At 39.0% G+C, this 15,104-nt stretch overlaps 1 protein-coding gene and 1 pseudogene across 1 annotated transcript; both read left to right on the top strand.

Annotated features, from left to right (window-relative positions):
- The first annotated feature begins 2,598 nt into the window (after nt 1–2,598).
- Nucleotides 2,599–4,537, top strand: LOC137132227 (forkhead box protein J1-A-like). The gene is made up of 2 exons (XM_067514486.1): nt 2,599–2,856; nt 3,785–4,537. Exons 1-2 carry the CDS (start codon nt 2,599–2,601, stop codon nt 4,535–4,537), a joined length of 1,011 nt encoding a protein of 336 aa, XP_067370587.1.
- Nucleotides 4,538–10,780: 6,243 nt separating this feature from the next.
- LOC137131838 (forkhead box protein J1-A-like) lies at nt 10,781–12,843 on the top strand (annotated as a pseudogene).
- The last annotated feature ends 2,261 nt before the right edge of the window (nt 12,844–15,104 follow it).

The raw sequence follows: 15,104 nt of genomic DNA, 5'->3' as shown, positions 1-15,104 counted from the left end.
CTACAAGAGGTAGAAAGAGATAGAGAAGACTGTGTCAGGAGTTCGCTAGCATGGATGGTACATTAAAAGTTACCTTTTAGTGACTAATTCCAAACAGCTAACATTAACCTCGGCTGCCAGTGCAATTGTAGCCAGTTACAAGGATTAATAGCTTAATTATTAGAAGTTGTCGCACTAAACTAGTGAAAAGTTAGTTATATTTTAAAACTGCAAATGCTGTTTATATTTGGTTAGTTTGGTTGTAAGCTAGCAGTTTTTCTTGGAATGGTTGTCCCAGATTAAGTAACATTATTAAAAGTCTTGTTGTTTCATACAGTTTGTGAGGGTGGTGCATTTAAAAAATTGTGTTCAACAGGCTCTATGATCCTGGGTGACTTACATGTTTTATGAGCCAACCAGGAAGTTGGTTGGTCGGTTTGCTTTGTTTTCGTTCATGTTGCGTTATTGTAAGGTTAGTCAGATTAAGAAGTATATGTATGTTTACTGATGATGTCATCAATGACATAACGGCTACCTTTGAAGTACTTGCCTTTGAAGTGTTTGCCTTTGAACTTGTTAAGAAAACACTGTAGATAGAAAGTTGGTTACGAAAGAAGTGGTGCAGCAGCGACTGGAAGGAACAGAAATAGATATTGGAGCTGCAAGACCCAGCTGTTGGCGCTAACGGAAGGAGCTGATCCCAAGATTGTGGAGAGCTTCAAGGTAGTGGTTGAAAGTTAAGTCTATAGCTGTGGAGGTACATTGATGTGTGGGACACACATGTTGTTGTTTTCAGCTCGGTTGGAACATGGGGCTCTTTACGGTAAATCAGTGTCAGAAAGATATTACCGGAATTTTGGATAAACAAGATTGTCTACCTCCTCAAAACATATTGAACTTTACTGGAGATGGACTATAGCATCTTCATAAGAGCATTTGAGGTAGTGTAGTGTTGTTTGCATAATGTAACTGAGCCAAGGACATAAAGGCCAAGAAACTTTAATGTGAGCATTTTGGCAATGAATACAAGATATCTGTAGACTAAAGATGAGGCCTTAAGTTGGCAAACAGTTAAAGCTGAACAATTTTCGAAATGCAATAGCAGATTTTCAATATATGGAAGAACTTAATGCTGCATCGAACATGTGAGCGATTATTTCTTAGGTTCCATACAAGTTGAGAAAGAATTGGACTAACATGGTTTTTGACATGAGAAAAAAATGAATGGCAACAAAGAAATTACTTCATGTGCAATCTTGGATCCTGGCAGCACAGCCAGATTTTCCACAGATAAACTTATTGATGAGCTTGAATCTACATGAGAAAAAGGTTAATCTTCTCCCTATAACTATGAGGGAAAACAAGCTTGTCACTAGTAACATAAAAGAGTTGGAATTAGAGTTGGAATTAAGTCAAACACTTCCAGTGTAAATCCAGTAAAAACAACATCCCACGACAAGATGATGTAGATAACTGGCCGCATCTTACAGGGCTGCAAATACCTCTTATCAGGGCAGAAAATAATTTGGACTGTTCAATGTTACTAATGTTGCCAAGACAATGGAACCAGAGGAGGTCATTCCTAGCGTCAACAATGGGCCTTATGAAGTAAGAACTGTGCTGGGATGGACAGTCTGTGGGCCACTGAAAGAAGTTGGTTGTAACAGAACCAAATCGTATATCTGTTGCCAAGCAGGAGGCCCTGTGGAGTCAGCAGTTCAAATATTACTTTCCTAAGGGTGGTTAAGAGCAGGAGATGTCTAGAGCAGATCAACTGTTCATGGATAGTGTCACAATCTGCTAGACCCTAAAAAGCGTAAACTTTGCTTGGTATTTGAGTGCGGTGCTGCTTATCAGGGGACCTCATTAAATGAGCAGCTCCTTCAAGGACCGAATCTTCCTAGTACAATAATTGGTGTTCTGACTAGGATTCGTCAAGAACCTGTGTCGATAGTGGCAGATGTGGAAGCCATGTTCCACCACGTAAAGGTCCCGTCAGATGACGGTGACCTACTCAGATTCTTGTGGTGGCCAGATGGTGACACCAGTCAGCCGATGGCAGATTGTGCCGAGGCTGAGCTCTATGAATGCACAAATCAAATCCTTTTTTTTTTTGCCTATTTTACGCTGTGAAAATAAATACACATGTTTACTGACTTTTCTTTTTTTCTTTTCCTCAGCCACAAGCTGAAAACAGGTCCAAACCAAACAAGCAGTGGATGCACTTCAGAGAGCAGCCTGTTTCTAAATTTTAAGCTCTCAACTTAACATTACAGCCGACAAAAAGTAAGCATCCCAGAATTGCTACCAACAAGATTTGTAGCTTTGATTATATGAAAAGATATATTTCGTTTATTGACACACCAGTGGATTTTACACAATAAATTAACAAGCCACGTTTTTTCCACTCAAAATTGAAAGTAAAACTTTTGCCAAATTTATAATAGCACTATTTGCTGAGGTCGTTTTCAAAGTCTGTTACCCTTTACTACACTTGGGCTGGAAGCTGTAACATTCTGTTTGGGTGTCAAGTGCACTTCACTTTAATTCCTATATTTTCTAATCAGCCAGACATCTATTTCATCCAGGCCACAGCCTTCCCTTTGGTCTCCACCAGCCATGTCCCTGACCTTAGGGAAGCCCACAGCAGTGGCCTACAGCAGGATGCAGTCCCTCCACGGCAATGTTGCGCACGAGCACTGTCCAGATGAGGTGGACTACAACACCAACGTGCACATCAAGCCGCCGTACTCGTACGCCACCCTTATCTGCATGGCCATGAAGGCCAGTAAAAAGATCAAGATCCCCCCGTCCTGCATTTACAAGTGGATCACTGATAACTTCTGCTACTACCGCCATGCTGACCCCACTTGGCAGGTGGAAGACCTCACATGCACAGACACACACATTGTATTAATAATATCCTGGACATAGGATTTTCAGAACTAAGAAAAAAGTAACATTTACATGATAGAGGAGGTCTGGGCTAGCTGCCACTGCATTTGTGAATTGGCTTTGTGTAATTAATAACTCTTGGGGCCATCAACACTCCTTCAGTACCACAAAAACTATTCTATTCTCCCATTACAGAGTATTTTTCTATTGTAGCAGTACATGAGGCAGATAATATTAAACAAAGGTAATTAGGTCCCTGGTCTGTTTAGACTTCAGTGAAGGGGGGCTGATTGAATGCAGGGGTAAACAGAGCATTAAGCTAATGTACAATGCTTTGTCGTTTGTACATCCTGCCTGTTTTAAAAGATTAGTTTTGCATTTTGAGAAATATATGAATCCAAGAGGTGAGGAGTTTACTCTGACGTTCAAAAAATCTTTAAAGTCACAGTGAGCCACCAGTTTTCTTAATGTAAAGACACCAGGTGACAAAATCCACCTATTCGCTCCTCTATATGTTTATTTTGTCTGCCTGTATGCATAACTATGAGAAAAGTCATAAATGTTAAGTAAAAGTATTTTTTTGTTCATTGAATTACTGTTAACTTCTGTGAACAAAATATTAGTTTGGAGAAAACTGCCAAATACAAGGGGGAAAAAAAGTTTTGCCCGTTCTTGTGATGCTTTGAAAATATATATGCTTTACTGCTTTACGGCTAAGCTAACAGGCTGCTAACTGTAGCGTCATAACGAGACAGGTGAGTTGTCATCATCTAATCCACTGCAAGAAAGTGAATTAGAATATTTGGAAAAATGTCATACTCTTTGTTTTAAGGTGGGGTCAAACAAAAGTAGCTGTTTAGGTAAATACATTTGTTAGCTGTTATTTCAGAATATGCTTATCTGTTTTCAGAACTCCATTCGACACACCCTGTCAATCAACAAATGCTTCATCAAGGTTCCTCGCCAGAAAGATGAGCCAGGAAAGGGCGGTTTCTGGAAGCTCGACCCACAGTATGCTGAACGCCTCCTGAGTGGTAACTACAAGAAGAGACGAATGTCACCAGTCCAAATCAACCCGGCACTGCAGAACAGGCTCAGGGTCAACGTCCAGCCCGAACCCAGAGGCCCCTGCAGCCCTACAGAAGGAGAACTGTGTATCAACCCAGATTCCCAAAAGCTCCTTAGAGAGTTCGAAGAGGCAACTGGGGCAGACGAAAACTGCGACTCCCATCTGGCTGAGGGTATCATGCTGGGGTCTCACCCGGGGTTAAGCGGAAGAGTTGAGCACAAGAGGAAGCAATCAGTGGGCACCAGAAAGGCTGCCAGTACAGTCCCACGGCGCTCCAGCTCTCCACTCTTCCCGTTAGACGAACAGAAGGAGATAGGACCTCTGAAGGGGGACTTTGACTATGATGCCTTGATGGACCCAGCCCTCAGAGGTGAGCTCAGTTTCGAGGGTGGGGAACCATTGAGCCCCATCATGTCAGATTTTCATGAGGACACCTTCCTCACCACAGCATTACCAGAGAGCCTGTGGTCTGAAGAGGAGGAACAAGGCTGCAGTGATTTCCTCAGTAACTCCACTGTCAACCTGGACCAGCTGCTTGACCTTGGAGAATCATTAAGCGGAGACCTCAGCACCTGGATAGACAGCCGCCTTTGAGGAATAGTTGCTTTCAAGCAATACTTTCACACTAAGAACCCTTTGCAGTGCTACAGAGGAATACAAAAGTCGGTTGTGTAAAATCCTTTTTAAATTATATTTTAATTGATTTAACTGATTCATGCAGGTTATCTGTTTGTGAAGATCAGAATCACTATGCATCTATATTTGTTTACTTCCTTCTGAAATTTTGATCTCAGGATTGTACATTTAATTAAAACAAACTTTAATTAATAAAAGCTTGCAGAGATTATTATATTAAAGGAGTTTAATGTGGAGCTGCCACTCAGACTTGCTCATAATTTCTTCCAGTGGCTACACATGATACTGCAATGAAAATCTTCATGAAACTTTGTCCCTCATAGATCACGATTGCAAACTGCAAACACAATTGTTACTCTTTGCATGATGATTGTTTATTTCATGAAGGTTTTCTATTTGTAAAACATTTACAGACTAGAAAATTGATTTTAGGATTTGTGTAGTATCATTGTAAAGTATATGGGCTTCATTCAAATGAGTGGACACCATTTTGGAATACAGAGTCTAAATTCTTATAATACATCCAAAGTAAAATACAAATAGCTTATTAGCTCTTTGCTGACAGGAACATCATACATTTTGTTGACATTTTTGATGTACATCACTATGAACTAATAAATAATGCCACATTGATGTCACATCATTTAAATTCATTCTGAGCAGAAAGCGTTTTATATTTCAGAGTTGAAGAATCTCTGATGGCAGTAACATTTCCCACCAATGTCAACAAACGTCTGGTTACAAATGCATCACTATTGAGTTATATTTTTGCTAATTTTACCTTTTAGAAATACACACAAATCTAATATCCTGTGTGAAATGTTTTTTAACTTTTAATACCAGGTGAATATGATCTTTTCACTACACATCACCCAAAATTAATACTGTATATCTCTTGTGTTTTTCCTGTTTATTCAACCAACATACAGATTTATATTTTACAGGACAGTCTCTCTATCTCTCTCAAGCCAGACCAAAGTAAAGAAATTTGTTTGCAACTTGCCATTTATGGTAATCAACATATCCATATTATGTTAGTAATAAGACAGAATCCAGTTTCTCCCTAATTTGATGTGTAGTCAAACCTGCACGCTCTAATAAAATTGATGCTTTATTAATCTTTATGGTTGCTATTGTTGTTGGACAGCTGCACATAGATAATGCCACTACAGGGATTTTGGTGTTTTGTCCAAATACACTTCAACGTGTCGCCTGGAGGAAATGGGAACTGAACCACAAACCCTGGGCTTTACAGTCAACTGGTCTGGTAAGGTGGTAAAAGAATAACACACATAAATGAGCTTTACTTCTTACCTTTTTTTGGCTTTTTGAACAAGCCAAAAAAAAAAACAAGACTTTCAGTACCAGAACCTGATTTTGATAATTTGGTGCAAATGGGGTAATTTCTTGAAGATGGGAGCTTGTTACATTTGAAGATTTGGTCTTCACTGACGCATCAATTAAATCCTGCCTTTACGTCCTGTACATCAGCTCAACAGCGGCTGACACCTTTGTGTTTAAATAAAGCAACTATGTTTTAGGCCTAAAACAACCCAGACGTTTGTTAGCGTTATTGCTCTTCCTCTAAAATGATTAGTGACTGCACAAAAATTATGAGAAACATGGAAATATACTAAACTAATACTCGGTCCATTTCACAGGTCAGTCATTTAGGCCTGTCCTACCTCATCCAGCCATGACAAAAAACCAGAGAAATCCTGTAGTGCTTGAAGATTATTGGAGGATTAACAGGTTCTCGCATTTTCCCAAGTCAGGTAATAAGAAACTAATTAAAGCCAGGTTGACAAAGAAGAGCCAAAAAAATTTTGAGTTTTATCATTTAAATGTGAGAGAGAAGAGATACGTGCTCTAGATCAACAGCTTCCAGCTTGTCCCGTCAGGGGTTGCTGCAGGGAGCTCCTCATCTTTCCACCAATGGGGTTCAGCAATTTGTTACAGCGGGAAACCTGGCCTGTTGCCTTGGAGACCAGACACTGTGTTCTCTAGCTGAACTGAAGACTCGCTTCTGCCTGGCTGTTAAAGATGAAACAGTCAGTAGTGAAAAGAGAAAGGTTTGCACAGATATCTAACAACTGATATGTTTGCTGAACTGCCTGTGTATGATAAAAATAGATCCACTCTAAAACAAAAATCTGACTAGTGAGGTTAGAGTCCAGTCATTAAATTAAATTCACATACACTAAAAACAGGAAGCTGTTTGTATAAAGATGTAAATAATGGGGAAATATTCCAGCTGTTATGGTTCATTTATTGAAATTATAACTAGCTGCATGCAAAACTTAAGTCAGCAAGCTACAAATACAGAGAAGAATACAGCAAAGGCAACACATTTATGGTAATAGTAAATAACTACATTTAGTTTACATTTCATTTTTCAAATCATTATGCTTTAATTTCTCCTAATGATGGTTGTATTTAACCTAAATATTTTCAGTAATCAATAAGCTAGTTCAGTACCAAATATAAAACTCAAAACTTTAACACTAAAATATTCCGCAAAAATGATCCATTAAACATGTAGTTTATTTCCACAAGTAACTAAGCAAATAGTGCAAGACACAAATTAATTAAAAAATTGATTTAATTGCACTGGTAGGTTTACAACAAATTGTAAAAGAAATTTTCATACATATTTATAATCTTGACTATATTCTGTAAAGTGCCCTGAATAACTACATAACTGTTTCATACATATTAAGCATTTTATCTGTTTCATACATATTAAGCATTTTATCTTAGAAAATAAGCATATTTGCACTTAAATGTATAATATGGTAACTATGTACTTATGATGCAAAAAAATGCATCAAAAGAATCAACAGAGTTACTTACTGAAAAACTTCAACACTTTCTACCAAACCATGTGTTTAAATAAGAACCATTAAGGGCACTTTTTAATCAATGTGCACAATGAAACCATACATCCACAAAAATATACAGTTATTCAGAGATGTTGAATTCTGAATAATGGGGCTTATTGTAATTAAATAGTATGTGGTTCCCTCATCTGTGCAGGTGAAGACATTACTTCTAAATACAAAAACAGGTCAGAATACTATACAGTGTTTGCTCCATTTTGAGTGAAATAATTTAAATATTTAATTTTTATTATAGTTAGTGATACAAACATTTTATTTATGTAATTCTCTAAAAACAAAATCTATATGGTGGAACGTGCAGTATAAACATTGGTTATTTAGGAAAATGCATTTTCTTCTTTATATTGTTTATGTTGTGTGTCTGTCCTGATCTGTCTCTCAGTCAAGTCCACCTGCAGACTCAAGCTGATTTTTTTCTCTATAATCTGTTTTGAGTCCTGAGTCCAGTCCAGACCTACCTGACCCTCCACTCAGTCAGCTTACTGTGTCCGGCTGCTCCTTTTAACCTGTGATGAAGATGATGGGATGAGACCAGGGAGAGCGACTCTGACATGAAAGCGTTCGTCTCATCTGGAGTGTTGACCCTGCAGGGTCTAAACAATGACTTGTGAAATGAGGTAAATGTTGTGGGAGTGTCAGCAGTGAGATAATGACCAGAACCTGCTCCCATTCCTCTAAGTAGTCTGGTATTCCAGGTTTAATTGTGCTTTTGCATTTGAACAGTCTTCGCTCACTGGAGGCCAACAACTTACTACAGAGACAACAAGTAAACTTCCTGTCTTGTCCCTGTTCCATCTTTAATAACACAAGAATTTTGTGCTACAATAAAGAAGCATAAAATACTCAGGTAGTCTTAGGTGTGTTAGATACATACAGTCACAGAAAACACTATGTGTTTTGTGAAAGTGTCTAAAATTCAACATTGTGTGCTGGTTTATTGCCATGATCTACATTTCAGAGCGAAGTGTGGCGTTATTACACCATCTGACCATTATTGGTTAAGATTTTATTTACAGTATCAAACCGATGGTGAGGATATTGTTGAGACTTTATTGATCCTTTAAATAAATCTTGCCCCACCTACAACACTAACACACTGTCTATTACATTACTGTTTACAACAAAGCATCACTAATAATAATCTAGTAACATGATGATTTAAAATTAACTTCACTTCTATAGGCTGCAGCAGTAAATTGCCCCTATTACACTGATTATTTAATAATTTAGTAACGTCAGAGACAACCAGATATCAATAACAGCTGGTTTTGTACTTTTACTGCTGATACGTTAACTGTTAAAGTATCAGCAGCATTGGAAACAGCAGCAAGGGGGCATCAGGTGCAGAGGGAATGAAGAAGCCACTTTATTGCTTTACAGTTGCCTTTGTGAGTGGGCCGCACTAATAGAGCGATGAAGGGGCCAAACCTTTTTGTTTCGACTATCTTGCCTTTTCTGTCTTATGAATATATGGATGTGAGCATGAACTTGGCTGTGATGTACACTTTAAGCAATATATACATATTAAATTGTGATAAGGAAACAACTAAACTATTTTATTGAAAAAGTGTCAAAATAATGTAAAACCACTGGTTCAATTTATTAACATGTTAAACATTGTCAAATAAATGTAGTGAAGTACAACATTTCCATTTACAGACGTAAAATGTAAGTATGCACTGCAACATATTTTATTCAATTCAACTTTATTTATTTAGCGCCAATTCACAATTCGTAGCAGTCTGTGGACAATGTTTTGATTTGATGACAGAATCACTGACATCGTATAATTGCCCTTGAAGTTTTTGCCTTTGAAGTTTGCCTAACCAGTTTATAAGTAAGCAACATTTCGTTTCAGCAAAAGCTAAACTTTCAGCTATTTTACCAAAAACAGTCCAGCTTTTTTCATCTTTGCCTGGAAAATCCTTTCAGCGCCGAAGCATGTACAGTAAATGGTCTTATATAACGCTTTTCTATGAGAGGCCCCCTGAGCCATAAATCATACTGTCACACACTGCATCATAATCTCACACGTACACTACCTATTGGCACCCAAGCCGCTTTACACTGCTTCTTATTCACCCATTCACACTCACAATCACACTCACATTCATACACCGATGGGGGAGCTGCTATGCAGCTGGCCAACACTCACTGGGAGCAACTAAGTTGGGGTTCAGTGTCTTGCTCAAAGACACTTCGACATGTGACTGGAGGAGGTGGGGATTGAACCAACAACCGCTCTACCTTCCTGCGCCACAGTCGCCACAGTGCCTTTTCTTTTTAGAAAGGCTTTTTCTAGTTAATAGTCTGACTTCCGTCTCCTGTAAGTTTTGGTCCCTAACTACTTATGCATACTAAACGCCGTTCAAACTTCAAAACGATGACATCATCAATGTCCCCTTTGAAGTTTTTGCCTTTGACGTTATTAAGACTAACTGACTTTGAAATTAGCCTCATTGGTATAACGGAGCCATATTTTGTTTCAGCTATTTCAGCACTAAAGCATTCACTGTGCATTTTCTCTTTGGAAATGCTTTTTCCAGTCATCTAGTAATGATATCATAAACTTTATTATTATTGTTATTTTTCCGACTTCTGTCTTCCTATAGTTTTTTTGGAGACCTTCAGCAAGAAACACCATTCAAACATCTAAACATTGAGCTTATAAAAGGGCATTATTGCATGTATACGGGTTTTTAAATATCTTTTATATCTTATCTTTAAATCTTTATTTCTTAATTATATCTATATATAAAATATATATATATTTACTATTTACTATTTGCTTTTTACTAAAAGATGACATGTGACGTCAGTGATGGCCTCTTCACTTCATATCTGGTACTTTGACTTACTAAGATTTCAACTTTAACTTGAAGATTTGAAATGGTCATAGTAGTTTATGAAGCCTTACTTTTCTTCAGGTGTTAGACTTAAACTTCACACTCAGCTATCACATTTCTACAGTTTCCAGGATTTTTATGCTACTATTTCATGTTACATCTACTCGAGAGAAAATCTTTAATTCTGCTCATTTTCTAGGTTTTAAACTCTTATTTAAAATGTTTTTACAATGTTTTTAGTAAAAGTTTCAGCTATTTTAGCAAAAACAAAACTTTAAATAGTTCACTTTCAATTTAGCTTTCAGAAAAAGCACAAATTTCATCTCTTTCAGCAAAAGTACTTTAGCTTTTATTCAGCTGTGCTTGGAAATCCTGAAGCATTCACAGTGCATTTTCTTTTTGGTAATTCTACACTGAACATTTTATACAGGGAAAATCAGCAGGAGGTAGGAATCATGGGTAGGAATCTGTCTTTATAAATAGGGTCATCATTGTCCCTGTCTTTTTTGCGCTTTGTTATCTTCCATCCTGTGGGAGCTGGCAGAGGGAGGAGGGGAACTGGGTCAACAGAGAGGAGAGGGGTGCTGCAGAGAGCCATGCTGTTTCTGAGCTCTAGCAACCACTGGCCTCCTGGAGGAGGAGGAGGTGGTGACCACCAATGCTCAGATGGAGGAAGGGGGCAGAGTCGTCAACAATAACAACAACAACAAGATGGACGACAGCCTGACTAGCCTGCGGTGGCTTCAGGAGTTCTCCATTCTAGGTGCCAACGTGCAACAGCAGGCCCACCAACAGCCACACCTGTCCGGCAAGCAGGTGGGCTCTTACGCCCCACCCTCTCCTTTTACCTCCATCGGCATGCCCCTGACCCCTGACATGCCCACAGCGGCGGCCTACAGCATGATCCAGTCCTTCCATGGCATTGTGGCACACGGTCACTGTCCAGATGAGTTGGATTATAAGACCAACGTGCACATCAAGCCACCCTACACGTACACCACCCACATCTGCATGGACGGACGGAGTTCTACATCAGGTTGGACTCCGTCTGTCATCTACAAGTGGACCACTGATAACTTCTGCTACTACCGCCATGCTGGCCCTACTTTCCAACACATTTCCCATTGTGTGTCAATGCTTTTCTCTAGGATCTCTGTAGGTCTCAGCTCGAAATAGGATTTCCAAACTAAAAAAAGTAATATTCCCATTACAGAGAAATTCTACATACTGAGAGGTCTGGGCAAGCTGCCACTGTAATAGTGAATTGGCTTTGTGTAATTAATAACTCTTGAGGCCAAAAACACTCCTTCAGTAGCACGAAAACTTAAAAATATACTTTTCTCGCTTTTCTTGAAGTCTTTTAAACATTTGCTTTGTAGCGCACTTTTTTCTTCTGAGCAAAAAGAAGAAATGAAGGACAAAAGGAGAGGCAGTAAATTCCCCCTCAAAACGTAGCAGGAATTTTAATGAAAAGCTTAATTTTGCTGGATAAATAATTCATGCAGCTGTTCGCCGTACTCCCATGTTTGAGTGTCTGGCTTTAAAATTTCAGAGCATATCTATCGTGGTACATGGGACAGATAATATGTAACAAAGGTCATTAGGTCGCTGCTCTATTTAAGACTTGCTGAATGAATGCAGGGGTAGACACAGCATTAATCTGATGTACAATGCTCTGTCATCGGTATTTCCTGCCTGTTTAAAAGATTTGTTTTACGGTTTGAGAAACATATGAATCCAAAAGAAGAGGGGTTTAATATGAACTTTAAAAAATCTTAAAAGTCACAGTAAACAAGTTTTCTTAGCATAAAGAAAACTTTAGTTTGTCTCCCTTTGGTTCTAAAGCCAATACGAGAACATGAGAAGCACATAAATTGTAAATTTTCCACATCAGGTTGAACTTTGAGTCGGAAATGTGAGTTTATGCTGTTTACCCATAGCCGATAAAATAAAGCTTCTTGACAGACCTGACCTTTGAGTTAACGGATAGTCTGAAAGTGGAGAATTTTGTTACCCTTGCGAATTTTGTCACCATCCACATTTCTTCCTGCTCCTATGTCTGAATATAAGCTCAGGCATATGGTTCACATAGAGTTAGGAGATTGGAGTCCATGCTAAAAATATGTCTTTGACAATTTGTACTGTTTACTGACTTAGTCAACAGGATTAAAATGCTGCTTGTCATTCACCCATTCACATACACTCTCACACCAATTGAGCAACTTGGCATTAGGTGTCTTGCCCAAGGACACTTCAAAATGTAGCCAGGAGGGACCAGGAATCGCAATACTGACCCTGTGGACCCTACTGACAATTTTTTAGTTCATTGATTTACTGTAAAATTCTGTGAACAAAATACCAGTTTGGAGAAAACTGCCAAATACACAGGGAAAAAATCCCAAAAAGTTTTGGACTTTCAGTCAACAAATGCTTCATCAAGGTTCCTCGGTAGAAAGATGAGCCAGGAAAGGGCGGTTTCTGGAAGCTCCACCCACAGTATGCTGAACCTCCTGAGTAACTACAAGAATTTGGACTACAAGAAGTCCAAATCAACCTCCAGCCTGAATCCAGAGGCCTCTGCACCCCCTTAGGAGAGCTCAGCTTCGAGGGTGGAGAACCACTGAGCCCCAGTTATGTCAGATTTTCATGAGGAGACCTTCCTCACCACAGCATTACCAGAGAGCCTGTGGTCTGAAGAGGAGGAACAAGGCTGCAGTGATTTCCTCAGTAACTCCACTGTCAACCTGGACCAGCTGCTTGACCTTGGAGAAACATTTGAAGGAGACCCCAGCACCTGCATTGACAGCCTTCTTTGAGGAATAGGTGCTTTCAAGCTATACTTTTAAATTAAATTTTGATGCTGATTAATGCAGGTTTTTGAGTCATCTTGAAATGTTTTGTCAAAGTGGCTTGTTGACACTGATAAGCCACACTACGCAGTGACTATTAGGTGTTGCTGACAAGATCAGAACCACCATGTATCTGTATTTGTTTTGCCACTCAGACTTGCTGAGAATTTGTCCCAGTGGCTACACATGATACTGGAATAAAATCTTTATGCTTTGTCTCCCATAGATCAAGATTGCCTGGGACATAGGGTACCTGGGACTCGATTGTTACTCTTTGTATTATGAATGATTATTTTATGAAGGTTTTCTTAGTGTAAACGTTTTTCAGAGACCTTGTAATGTGATTTTAAGATTTTTGTAGTATCATTGTAAAGTCTATGGGCTTCATTCAAATGAGTGGACACCATTTTGGAATACAGTGTCTAAATTCTTATAATACATTCACATTAAAAAACAAATTGGCAAATTTATTAGCTCTTTGCTGACAGGAAATAAGTTGCAGATGGCAACTTATTTGCAACAAGTCAAAGCTGTCAGTTAAACAATCTGCAATTACATTTTGGCTAGTCAAAATAAAAACAAAACAAAATAAAAAAAAAAACAATTTAAAGATACCTGAGAGTCAAACAGTGTGTTAGAAGATTAAAAGATTCAAAGATTCAAAGTGTTTATTGTCATATGCACAGACAGAAAGCGTGTTTCCCTGCACAATTAAAATCTTACTTTGCCGTCCACAATAAATGTCATACAGTAAAGTAAAATAAAAATAGAAAAAAAATAAATTAAATAAAAATAAGGGCAATAAAGGTGATGTATTGCAGTTCTCAGTGAGGTAGTGCAGTTCTGAAAAAAATGAATGTGAAAGCAAAAATGTCATGCAGTGTAAACAGTTATTCCCATGGTTGCAAACTCCTGACAGCTGTTTAGGAGTCTGATGGCAGAGGGGAAGAAAGAGTTCTTCAGCCTTGAGGTCTTGAGAAAGCTATGTTATTGTATGGTTTTGTCCTAACCAAGAAAATTGTATTCAAATAACAAGATCCTCATGTGGAAAAGGCTGCATGCATACAGAAATTTCTCTGTCACCACTTGGTGGAAGCAGAGAGGTGATGTGACCTGGATGTAAAAATGAAACCTGATTGTGCTCTTGAACAAGGCTCAGCAGGGGGCAGTGTGGAGTTATGCATGTCAAAATGGCGGGGATGTTGTTTGTCCGTAGGAGGCACTATACCCACAAACTTCCCTACCTCCCTTCTCCCTCTCTCCCTCTCTCTCGCTCTCTCCTTCTCACACACACACACACACACAAAACACACTATGCATACATACACACTCAGGCAATGTTTTGAAACTGGGTTCACTCAGGGCTTAGCTTGGTATCTATTTTAGAATTCCACCTTAAGCAGCTCTAAATGTACTCAGTGACTCCACCCATCTCTATTCTGCTGCAGGACTGTATGAGGGTGTGTAGGTGTGTTAGTATGTGTCTGTCGATGTGTGTGGAGGTGGAAAAGAGGATAAGACATAAGGAGGCATCAAAGCAAATGTAGGTCATGCTACATTGGATAGGAGTGAGGAAAAAGAATGTAAGAAGAGAATGGAGACAGAGGAGGTTGCAGAGCCTCACACAAACCCTCATATGTCCCCTGGCACATTAACAGCAAGGGCAAGTGGTGGAAAGAGTCAGAACTGGAGAAAGCAGAGCACCACTGTATCAATCACAAGCAATGTGTGTGTGTGTGTGGGTGTGTGCGTGCGTGTTCTGACCAGTCAACACCAACCATTACAGTGGGATGCTCCTTCCCTCCCCCTCCCTCCTTTCACAGAGCGGTGACCTAAATACTAAATCCACCAAGCTGTTAAGAAAAACTAAGCTTTATTCTTGCCTGTTGGCATAGCAACTACTGAGTCAACCCTGGATGATCAAGGAGGG

The sequence above is a fragment of the Channa argus genome, chromosome 8 (assembly GCF_033026475.1).
Source record: "Channa argus isolate prfri chromosome 8, Channa argus male v1.0, whole genome shotgun sequence".
Lineage (NCBI taxonomy): Eukaryota > Metazoa > Chordata > Actinopteri > Anabantiformes > Channidae > Channa > Channa argus.
The sequence above is the reverse complement of the archived record's forward strand: the minus strand, read 5'-3'. Positions and strand labels throughout refer to the sequence as shown.